Source organism: Symphalangus syndactylus, chromosome 18 (genome assembly GCF_028878055.3).
Source record: "Symphalangus syndactylus isolate Jambi chromosome 18, NHGRI_mSymSyn1-v2.1_pri, whole genome shotgun sequence".
In the NCBI taxonomy this organism is placed as follows: Eukaryota; Metazoa; Chordata; class Mammalia; order Primates; family Hylobatidae; genus Symphalangus; species Symphalangus syndactylus.
Window position 1 is genome coordinate 64,322,855 of NC_072440.2, and position 11,615 is coordinate 64,334,469.

General features: G+C 53.5%; 1 protein-coding gene across 1 annotated transcript; it reads left to right on the top strand.

Annotated features, from left to right (window-relative positions):
* The first annotated feature begins 5,102 nt into the window (after positions 1-5,102).
* Positions 5,103-9,600, top strand: LOC129467324 (breakpoint cluster region protein-like). The gene is made up of 4 exons (XM_055251731.2): positions 5,103-6,686; positions 7,842-8,110; positions 8,586-8,748; positions 9,468-9,600. The coding sequence occupies exons 1-4, from the start codon at positions 6,612-6,614 to the stop codon at positions 9,555-9,557; spliced, it is 597 nt and encodes a 198-aa protein (XP_055107706.1). The 5' UTR covers positions 5,103-6,611; the 3' UTR covers positions 9,558-9,600.
* The last annotated feature ends 2,015 nt before the right edge of the window (positions 9,601-11,615 follow it).

An 11,615-nucleotide genomic window follows, 5' to 3' on the forward strand; every position in this document is an offset into this window, starting at 1 on the left:
TTTATGCCTGTGTTCTTCAATTTCCTTAGGAAACACCCACACTTGAGAGCTGGGACTGTGGCCCTGATTGTGGACATGAAATATATGGTTTCTTGCAAAAATTGACAGTAAATAATTACGATTTAGTTGAGCTAGAAATCCATTTGGTTTCTTCCATATTTTTCCAAAATTTTCATCCTTTTTTTTTTTTTCTTTTTGAGATGGAGTTTCGCTCTTGTCCCCCAGGCTGGAGTGCAATGGCGCCATCTCAGCACCTGCTGGCGATGGGGGGAGGCTGGGGGACGCTCGCGGGATAGGTACTGGAAGGAGAGGCGCTCTTACAAAGCAATGGGAAGACCAGGCGCGCACAATGGCTGCAGATCCGCCAGTGGATCGCTGAAGATGCCTGCTCTCCTGCTCAGGCGGGGATTGCAGTGAGCTGAGATCGCACCATTGCACTCCAACCTGGGCAACAAGAGCGAAACTTCATCACAGGCACACACACACACACACACACACACACACACACACACACACGAAAGAAAGAAAAAATAGTGGCCAGGTGTGGGGGCTCACGCATCCCAGCACTTTGGGATGTCGGGGCGGGCGGATCAGGAGATCAGGAATTGGAGACCAGCCTGGCCAACATAGTGAAACCCCGTCTCTAGTAAAAATACAAATTTAGTCAGACATGGTGACACGCGCCTGTAGTACCAGCTACTCGGGCGGCTGAGACAGCACAATGACTCGAACCCGGGGTCGGGGCAGGGATTGTGATGCGCCGAGATCGCGTCACTGCACTCCAGCCTGGGCAACAGAGCCAGACTCTGTCTTTTTTTTTTTTTTTTTTTTTTTTTTTTTTGAGACGGAGTCTCCCTCTGTCGCCCAGGCTGGATTCCAGTGGCCTGATCTCGGCTCACCGCAAGCTCCGCCTACCGGGTTCACGCCATTCTCCTGCCTCAGCCTCTGGAGTAGCTGGGACTACAGGCGCTCGCGACCACACCCGGCTAATTTTTTGTATTTTTAGTAGAGACGGGGTTTCACCGTGGTAGCCAGGATGCTCTCGATCTCCTGACCTCGTGATCAGCCCGCCTCGGCCTACCAAAGTGCTGGGATTAAAGGCGTGAGCCACCGCGCCCGGCCGAGACTCTGTCTTAAAAAAAAAGGCCGGGCGCAGTGGCACTTTGGGAGGCAGAGGAGGGCGGATCACGACGTCAGGAGTTGGTGACCAGCCTGGCCAACATAGCGAAACCCCGTCTCTACTAAAACTACAAAAAATTAGCCGGGCATGGCCGGGCGCGGTGGCTCACGCTTGTAATCCCAGCACTTTGGGAGGCCGAGGCGGGCGGATCACGAGGTCAGGAGATCGAGACCACGGTGAAACCCCGTCTCTACTAAAAAATACAAAAAAAACATTAGCCGGGCGTGGTGGCGGGCGCCTGTAGTCCCAGCTACTCGGAGAGGCTGAGGCAGGAGAATGGCGTGAACCCGGGAGGCGGAGCTTGCAGTGAGCCGAGATTGCGCCACTACACTCCAGCCTGGGCGACAGAGCGAGACTCCGTCTCAAAAAAAAAAAAAAAAAAAAAAAAATTAGCCGGGCATGGTGGCGGGCGCCTGTAGTCCCAGCTACTCCCGAGGCTGAGGCAGGAGAAAGGCGTGAACTTGGGAGGCGGAGGTTGCAGTGACCTGAGATCTCGCCACTGCACTCCAGCCTGGGTGACAGTGCGAACCTCTGTCTCAAAAAATAAATAAATAAATAAATAAATAAATAAATAAATAAATAAATAAGAGAGCGAGAGACAGAGAGAAAAATTTTATTAATTTAATGCACTTTTATGCCTGTGTTCTTCAATTTGCTTCGGAAACACCCACACTTGAGAGCTGGGACTCTGGCCCTGATTGTAGACATGAAATATACGGTTTCTTGCAAAAAATAGACACTGAATAATTACGAGTTAGTTGAGCTAAAAATCCATTTGGTTTCTTCCATATTTTTCCAAAATTTTCATCCTTTTTTTTTTAAGATAGAGTTTCGCTCTGGTCCCCCAGGCTGGAGTGCAATGGCGCGATCTCAGCACCTGCTGGCGATAGGGGGAAGCTGGGGGACGCCTGCGGGATAGGTACTGGAAGGAGAGGCGCGCGCACAAAAGATATGGGAAGACTAAGCGCTCACAATGGCTGCAGATCCGCCAGTGGATCGCTGAAGATTCCTGCTCTCCTGCTCAGGCCAGGATTGCAGTGAGCTGAGATAGCACCATTGCACTCCAACCTGGGCAACAAGAGCGAAACTTCATCACGCACACACACACACAAACACACACACACACACACACACACACACACACACACAAGAAAGAAAGAAAAAATAGTGGCCAGGTGTGGGGGCTCACGCATCCCAGCACTTTGGGATGTCGGGGCAGGCGGATCAGGAGATCAGGAGTTGGAGACCAGCCTGGCCAACATAGTGAAACCCCGTCTCTAGTAAAAATACAAATTTAGTCAGACGTGGTGGCACGCGCCTGTAGTACCAGCTACTCGGGCGGCTGAGACAGCACAATGACTTGAACCCGGGGTCGGGGCAGGGATTGTGATGCGCCGAGATCGCGTCACTGCCCTCTGGTCTGGGCAACAGAGCCAGACTCTGTCTTTTTTTTTTTTTTTTTGAGACGGAGTCTCAAAATAATAAACCTTTTTCTCTCTGTCTCGCTCTCTGTCTCTCTTTTTTTTTTCAAGACGGAGGTTTGCACTGTAACCCAGGCTGGAGTGCAGTTGCGAGATCTCAAGTCACCGCAAGCTCCGCCTACCGGGTTCAAGCCATTCTCCTGCCTCAGCCTCGGGAGTAGCTGGGACTACAGGCGCCGGCCATCACGCCCGGCTAATTTTTTGTAGTTTTAGTAGAGACGGGGTTTCGCTATGTTGGCCAGGGTGGTCTCCCAACTCCTGACCTCGTGATCCGCCCGCCTCCACCTCCCAAAGTGCCACCGTGCCCGGCCTTTATTTTTAAGAAAGAGTCTCGGCCTGGCGCGGTGGCTCACGCCTTTAATCCCAGCACTTTGGTAGGCCGAGGCGGGCTGATCACGAGGTCAGGAGATCGAGACCATCCTGGCTAACACTGTGAAACCCCGTCTCTACTAAAAATACAAAAAATTAACCGGGCGTGGTGGCGTGCGCCTGTAGTCCCAGCTACTCCAGAGGCTGAGGCAGGAGAATGGCGTGAACCCGGTAGGCGGAGCTTGCGGTGAGCCGAGATGGCGCCACTGCACTCTAGGCTGGGAGAGAGAGGGAGACTCCGTCTCAAGAAAAAAAAAAAAAAAAAAGACAGATCATTTCTTTGTTGCCCAGGCTGGAGTGCAGTGGCGTGATCTCGGCGCATCACAATCCCTTCCCCGCCCCCAGGTTCAAATGATTCTCCTGCCTCAGCCGCCGGAGTAGCTGGTACTACAGGCGCGTGCCACCATGTCTGGCTAAATATGTATTTTTACTAGAGACGGGGTTTCACTATGTTGGCCAGGCTGGTCTCCAACTCCGGATCTCGTGATCTGTCCGTCCTGACCTTCCAAAGTGCTAGGATCATAGGCATAAGCCACCACGCCGGGCCTCTTTTTTTTCTTTTTCTTTTTTTTTATTTTGAGACGGAGTTTTGCTCTTGTTGCCCAGGCTGGAGTGCAATAGTGCGATCTCAGCTCCCTGCAATCTCCACCTCAGCAGGAGAGCAGGAATCTTCAGTGATCCACGGGCAGATCTGCAGCCATTGTGGGCACCTGTTCTTCCCGCGACCTTTGTGCCGGCGTCTCTCCCTCCAATACCTCTTGCATGCCCCCCCCAGGTCTGCCGGCCGCCATTGCCAGCAGGTATCTTGCACGGGTACCTTGCAGCGCTAATTAACCCGTTAAGGTTGCTCTGTCACTCGCGCCATTCTGTGCACGCGCACCCCCTCCCTCAGGTTTAAAAGATGCGCTGCCCGGCAACCTTGCCGCGCTAATCTGTTAAGGTCGCTCTGTCACTCGCGCGGGTTCTTTGCATGCTCAGCCACTCCCTCAGGTTTAAAAGGCGCGTTGCCCGGCAACAGAAGAAACTGTTGGCTCAGTCTTTGGCCGAGTTGGCAGCTCGACGAGGACGCTCAGAGCCCAGCTCTCGAGAGTTCAAGCATCCGACGGTTCCCCACTGCTCCCAGGAGCCGTTACCTGGGCACTCTGTGCCCCTCATTCCTGTCCGGGCCCAGGCCGAGGACCTGCCAGTAGGGCTCAGTTGCCTGGAGCCCGTTCAGCCCATCCCCTAGTTCACTTTGCTTGTGGGATCTCCCCGTTGCTCCTGCCCCTGGACTGAGTGGCAGGCCATCCTACAAGCACCTGGACACTTGGCATCAGTGGTGTCAAGATAACACTAAGAAGGTTTTCCGTGATCCTGCAAGCCCTGTGTTCCTTCCTGGTGATACTGCCTTTAATTTCATGGCACAGGTACCACAGCAAGCCAGTGCTGTGTGCTCCGAGTTCCAGCGCATCCTCCAGCTCAGCCACTGCCCTGAGCACAAGGACCCTCTGTGGGGCCCAGGAGCAGGAAGTCACCCCTTTGGGGCCCACAACACCCAGCTGTCCCCAGACTCGTGTCCAGGGAAGATCATGTCGAGGGCCCTGAAGGAGAGTGGGGCAGGGATGCCTGAGCAGGACAAGGACCCCAGAGTCCCAAGAGAATCCTGATGATCAGAGAAGGGTCCCCGAGGTCACCGGGGATGCACGGTCTGCATTTAGGCCCCTGCGGGATAATGAAGGCCACTCTCCCTTTGTGCCCAGGCCCGGGCCTCTGCAGAGAGACCTCCATGCCCAGAGGTCAGAAGTCAGATCCAACCAGACATCCCAGCCCTCCTGCACCAGCTCATGCACCAAACGCAATGCCATCTCGAGCTCCTACAGCTCCACGGGAGGCTTCCCGTGGCTAAAGCAGAGGATGGGGTCAGCCTCATCCCACTGCCAGCTGACCGTCAGGTCCTCATGTTTGCTGTCTATAAAATCATCTGGGCCAGGTGCTTTTCTTTGGTTTTGTCTTTTTGTGAGATTTTTGAGGGGATGGGATACAGATTTTAAAATAAACATTCAATTCCTTTAATGGTTCTAGATCTAGACAAAGTTTTCTGTTTCTCCCTACTTCGTTTTTATGCAGTTATATTTTTCTTTTGAGACAGAATTTCTCTGTTGCAGTCACGTGATCTTGGCTCACTGCAACCTCTGCCTCCCAGGTTCAAGTGATTCTCCCACCTCAGCCTCCCGAGTAGCTGGGGTTACAAGCATGTGCCACCATGCCCAGCTAATTTTTATATTTTTAGTAGAGTTGGGGTTTTACTATGTTGGCCAGGCTGCTCTCGAACTCCTGAGGTTGAGTGATCCGCCAACCTCGGCCTCCCAAAGTGCTGGGATTACAAGCATTAGACACCCCACTTGGCCTGAAGTTATATTTTTCTATAAAACTGCCTGTTTTGATATTTTAAAAAATCACTGGCATAACGTGGTTTATGTAATGTCCTTATGATTTTTGTCTTAATATTATTTATTTATTTATTTATTTTATATATTTATTTAGAGATTGAGTCTTGCTCTATTGCCCAGGCTGGAGTGCAGTGGCCTGATCTTGGCTCACTGCAACCTCTGCCTCTCAGGTTCAAGCAATTCTCGTGCCTCAGCTTCCTGAGTAGCTGGGATTATAGGCACCCACCACCACACGAAGCTATTTTTGTGTGTGGTTTGTTGTTGTTGTTGTTGTTGTTGTTGTTTCTTTTTGTGAGACAAAGTTTCGCTGTTGTTGCCCAGGCTGGAGTACAATGGCACAACCTCAGCTCAGCACAACCTCCATCTCCCAGGTTCAAGCGGTTCTCCTGCCTCAGCCTCCTGGGTGGCTGGGATTACAGGCATGCGCCACTACGCCAGGCTAATCTTGTATTTTTAGTAGAGATGGGTTTCTCCATGTTGGTCACGCTGGTCTCGACCTCCTGAACTCAGGTGATCTGCCCGCCTCAGCCTCCCAAAGTGCTGGGATTACAAGGGTGAGCCACAGCGCCTGGCCATTTTCGTATTTTTAGTAGAGATGGAGTTTCACCATGTTGGCCACGCTGGTCTCAAACTCCTGACCTCAAGTGATCTGCCAGTCTCGGCCTCCCAAAGTGCTAGGATTACAGGCGAGAGCCACCGCACCCGGCCTAGCCACCACGCCTGGCCCACTTATTTCTAAATAGACAATACATTTGTATATTTCAAAATTCAGAAAGCACCATCTCAACCCCGTCCCTATTCCTGTAGCTTCTCAGATGCAACCAAATAGATTCAGTTTCTTGGTATCTTTCTAGAGGTAGTTTATGAACATAAGCAAATATCCAAATAAACAAATATGTTCTTTTGCTTTTTTTATACAAACGTTACTTTATTGTACCTATTGATCTGTTCCTTTCTCTTTCTTTCTTTTTATTATTTTATTTTATTTTTTGAGAATAAAAAGGTCTTGCTCTGTGGCCTAAGCTGGAGTATAGTTGTGCAATCTGGGCTCACTGCAGCCTTCACCTCCCAGGCTCAAGCGATCCTCCCACCTCAGCCTCCCGAATAGCTGGGACTACAGGGATATGCTACGAAGCCCGGCTAACTTTTTGTATGTGTTGTAAAGGCAGAGTTTCACCGTGTTGCCCAGGCTGGTCTCAAACTCTTGGACTCCTGCGATCTGCACAGGTAGGCCTCCCAAAGTGCTAGGATTACAAGCATGAGCCACCACGCCCAGCCTCCACCTCTTACAGTGGACCTGATATTATAATGCCCACTTCCTATGATGAAAAGGAACTGAATGAGTATGGAATCTCTAGGACCACGCTGGCATATAATGGGCCCTTGGGGTTTAGTTTAGTAGCAAATTAAAAGGTTCCCATTCCTCAAAACCTTCTATAGACATCTTTCAGGAAACTGCCATGGATAAATATCTGCAAATCAAAGCAAAACTTTAGGGACAAACTACATCAGTCTTCACCGGTGAATTTTGCATCTATGATGCAAATGACACCCCCTCTAAGGTGTTACCCTTCTGCAGTGCACTACCTGTGCAACTGTCCTCAGCAAAGAGGACTTGGCCTCGTGGGAGATGTCTCCTCCATGTGCACTGCTGCCCTTGGAGGCTGTGAAAAGTGAGGTGTGGGAACCTGAGCTGTGCCCTCTCTGCCATGGTCAGCATTTTAACCCAACCTCAGAAAGCAGGGGACCAAAACCGAGCCTGTCCTGGAAGACCTTGCCCATCCCCAGAGGGCTCCCCGTCCGTATTTCTCAAGGAGGCCACGTGGGTGAAATGGTCAGCACTGCCGTGCTGTGGGGTCCTAAAGTCTGCTGTCCTCCTTCCTGCGGACCAGGGCTGAACGCTGGTGCCCAGGCGCTCTTGCCATGGGTCCTGGTGCAGCCAAGCATGGTTTCAAACATGACCTGACCCTTAGTCAACCTGGAGGCTGATGTCTAGAGTGGGCGCTGGCGTCTGCAGCACCTGGAGCCTCTGCATCACCCTTAGGGCAGGTCTGCCTCCCAGGCCCATGCACAGAGGAGCTGGTCTCCCAGCCTGCAGGTGCCCCTGTGGTGTCCAGGACGACGAGGGGGTCTCTCCATACTTGGTGGGGCTGGGGCCCTCCTACTTCCCACCTCCTTGTGTCCCTCACTCCCCTGTTTCATTCCATGCCGAACCTCCGCTGCCTCGGGCTCCCCTGGGGAGGGGGTGGTGGCAGGAGTTGCCCAAGGGCAGCTCTGCCCATGAGCAGCTGCTCTAGTGGCTCCTCCTGCTGCTGTTTGCCGGGTGCTGCTGACCCCTGCGAGGTAGAGAAAAGGCGTTCAGGTGGTTCACACCCCACACAGGTGCCCCTCGCAGGGTCATTACTGGTGGCCAGCGCTGTGTGTGTGACGATGATGACAAGCCTAAACTGCACAAGGACTCATGTCCCGGGCGCTCCATGTGACCACCTCCGGAGAGGTCTCTGGCTCGTTGTGACCCCAAGGAGTAACCCACTGCCTCCTGCAGCTCTTCCAGACCCAGTTGCAAAGAAGAGCTGCATGCTCAACCTGCTGCTGTCCCTGCCAGAGGCCAACCTGCTCCCCTTCCTTTTCCTTCTGGACCACCTGAAAAGGTAGCCCAGCTCTCCCGTAGCTGCCTGGGGCTCCAGGTCCCCAGGCCGCGGGGTGCCCCTCTGCTCCCACCAGACCCCCAGCACCAAGGACATTTTCCCCTGACCCCTGTCTGCAGTAACTCACTGCTTCTAAGGACTAGCACCACTGCCACCCCTGCCCCTGCCTCTCCTCTTTGCCACCCTCCTCCCTCTGCACTGTGGCCTTAACAAAGAGCTCAGAGCTTTGGACACGGCCAGCAGTGCACTTGGACCCCTCTCTTCCCTCCCAACCACATCATGAAAACCTCCCCACCAGCCCAGAGCTGGCCCCTTGTCCTGGGCCACTGAGACCCAGAAGTACCAGGGCTGAAGTCAGCTTGCAGCACAGCCAGGGTCGAGGTCACTCCCTCCCTGAGGACTCCAGCACGGCACAGCCCCTCTGCCTCTCTCCTGGTGGTGGCATTGTAATGACACCCTCTGCTTTGGTCCTCTACAGGGTGGCAGAGGAGGAGGCAGTCAATAAGATGTCCCTGCACAACCTCGCCACGGTCTTTGGCCCCACGCTGCTCCAGCCTTCCGAGAAGGAGAGCAAGCTCCCTGCCAATCCAAGCCAGCCTATCACCATGACCGACAGCAGGTCCTTGGAGATCATGTCCCAGGTATGGGAAGACAGTCTCCAGCCCATGCCACCCCAGCCTGACAGAGGTGGCCTCTGCCTGCCCCACCCCTAGTCCTGCCCATCTTCCTACTTGCATCGTATGTGGTGGTGGCTGAGATTCAGAGAGAGGGACTTGCCTAGGTTTGCATGGATGGGAGTGATAGGGGATGGCCAGGCCACCTCCTGGTCCTGCTGGTGCACCTTGCTGGGGGCTTAAAACCACCCCAAGTGTTCGGGTATGGTGGCTCATGCCTGTAATCCCAGCACTTTGTGAGACCGAGGCAGGAAAACCGAACCCAGGTGTTTGAGACCAGTCTGGGCAATGTAGCAAACCCTGTCTCTAGAAAAAATACAAAGAAAAATTAGCCAGGCATTGTGGCACACACCTGTAATCCTAGGTATCTGGGAGGCTGACACAGGAGGATTGCTTGAGCCCAGGAGTTAGAGGCTGCAGTGACCTACGATGGAGCTGCTGTACTCCAGCCGGGGGACAGAGAAAGGCCCTGTGCGTCTCTAAAATAAATAACCACCCCCCACCCAACAAGTCATGCCTTGTCAGGACCCCACCCCACCCCCGTCTCACTGTCAGGGGTTCATGACACCAGCAGGGGTTTCTAGCATCTAAGGTGGACTTGGTGACTTGGGTCCCAAAGACCTCCCCACCAGCAGCTGTGAGCTCCCCTCTGAGCCACTCTCCTCTTCCCCACTCTGCGAGGGCAGGTCGAGGTGCTGCTGTACTTCCTGTGGCTGGAGGCCATCCCTGCCCTGGACAGCAAGAGACAGAGCATCCTGTTCTCCACCGATGTCTAAAGGTCCCAGTCCATCTCCTGGAGGCTGACAGACAGCCTGGAAACCTCTGGCTTATCAAGCCATCTGTAGAGTGGGAATCAAGATTTTCTGAGGCATCCTTGGGCCACCCCCAAGTGTCAGGCCATCTGCCAAGAGACAGCGGCCCAAAGCGGAAGGACAGGTGGCCTGGGCAGGTCCCGCCCAGGTCTGAGAGCCCCAGGCTGGCCTCAGACTGTGGGTTTTTTATGTGGCCACCCGAGGGCGCCCCCAAGCCAGTTCATCTCAGAGTCCAGGCCTGGCCCTGGGAGACAGGGTGAAAGGAGTGGTTTTTATGAACTTAACTTATAGAGTCTAAAAGATTTCTACCGAATCACTTGTCGAGATGTGCCCTCTCTGGGGAGGAGGGAACGTGACCGGATTCCCTCACTATTGTATCTGGAATAAACGCTGCTGCTTCATCCTGTGGGGCCAAGGCCTGTGTGGGTGGGGCCTCTTCCATTCCCTGACTTAGAAACCACACTCCACTTAGAACAGGGTTGGAGAGGCTTAGTCAGCACTGGGGAGCGTTTGGACTCCATTCTTGCCTTTCTTCTTTTTCTTTCCAGAAGGATTTTTGTGCAGAAATGGGTCTTTTGTTGCCGTGTTTGTCCTCCTTGGAAGGCAGCTCAGAAGGCCCATGAAATGTCGGGCGACAGGACCCCCAGGGAGAGAATCCCAGGCTACGCACTTTAGGGTTCCTTCTCCAGGGAGAGCGACCTCGTCCCCCGATCCTGACCGCCCTTCCGGCCCAGGCTCTCGTGTTTGGCTTCCACAGGCCGGGAATTCTCTGGCTTCTCTGCCCACACACTCCCTGCCCCAAGTGTCCCTGCCCCTGCCCCAGCACAGCTGACTCCATTTCTGTCCTCTCAGCTCAGTGGACTGGCTCAACTTTTGTAAAAGCCTCCACTTGGTGGTAGCAGCTTGCTGATGACTTGTTTTAAAACTTTCATCCTAAATAACCTTTTGATACTTGAATATTTTTACGTTTTATACGTAGTTTCTAATTTTTTTCCCAACAGATCCAGATACCTAATAAGATGCTGGAATGTAATCCCTGGACAATCCGTGTTCTGGCAGCATTTGGTCTTCCCATAAGTGCCTGGCTTCGCTGTTCTCAGGAGTGGGTTCTGAAGTCTCTGGAGAACAGGATATGTGGAGGGTTAGGAAGGGGCCAGGCCTAGAGACAGGAGACTCCCTCCCAGAGCAGGTGGAGGCACAGGACCATTTGCTACCCCATCTGCCGGCACCTGCGGGGGAGCCCAGGCATTCTTTGTAAACCCTCCTGACCACCTGGCTAAAGAAAACAGAAGCATGGAGGCCGCCAAGTATTTTCAAGAAATAACCCCAAGAAGGTTGCATCACTGTTTTAGAGAGAGGGGCTTGGGGCAGGCAGAGGAGAGAAGGGAGAGCAAACTGAGAGCCAAGTTTCCAGACGGTCCTGTAGGAGGAGAGGATGCAGCTGCCCAGAGGGAAGCAGGATCACATTTAAGGAAGTGTGTGGGGTCCCTGGATGACACCAGCACCCAGTGCGGCTCTGTCTGGCGACCGCTCCCAAGGTGGGAGGAGTGGGTGCCCCGTGTGTCAGTGGGCAGCTCCTGCTGAGCCCGCAGCTCGCTGGGGAGCCTGACAGCGGGGCCATGCGCCTGACACTCCTCTCTGCTTGTGGACCTGGCGAGGCAGGGAGCAGAAAACAGAGCCACTTGAAGGCTTTCTGTCTGCCTCTGTGTGCAGTGTGGATTTAGTTGTGCTTTTTTCTTGCTGGGAGAGCACAGCCACCATTTACAAGCAGTGTCACCCTCGTGGGTGGCGAGGACAGAACAGGAGCCTCTGCTGTCTGTACCTATCTGGGCCCGGTGGGCTCCCGTGTCCTGGCTTCCATCTCTGTCTCAGCGACCATCCAGCCCTGTGCAGGAACACATGTTGCTTAGAAAAGCCAAATCCAGCCCTTGTCTCGGTCTCCTCTGGTCTCATGATGTGCATCTGTTACCTTGAAACTGGAAACCAGTCTATCGATGTCTGTGCCAATTTTTGTTCCCTCCC

Excerpts from the sequence above, each read along its gene's own strand:
- LOC129467324 (XM_055251731.2), top strand. The coding sequence starts at position 6,612 with ATGTGTTGTAAAGGCAGAGTTTCACCGTGTTGCCCAGGCTGGTCTCAA. Across the intron at positions 6,687-7,841 it reads GACTCCTGCGATCTGCACAG|GTGCCCCTCGCAGGGTCATT; the intron begins GTAGGCCTCCCA and ends CACCCCACACAG. Across the intron at positions 8,749-9,467 it reads CCTTGGAGATCATGTCCCAG|GTCGAGGTGCTGCTGTACTT; the intron begins GTATGGGAAGAC and ends CTGCGAGGGCAG.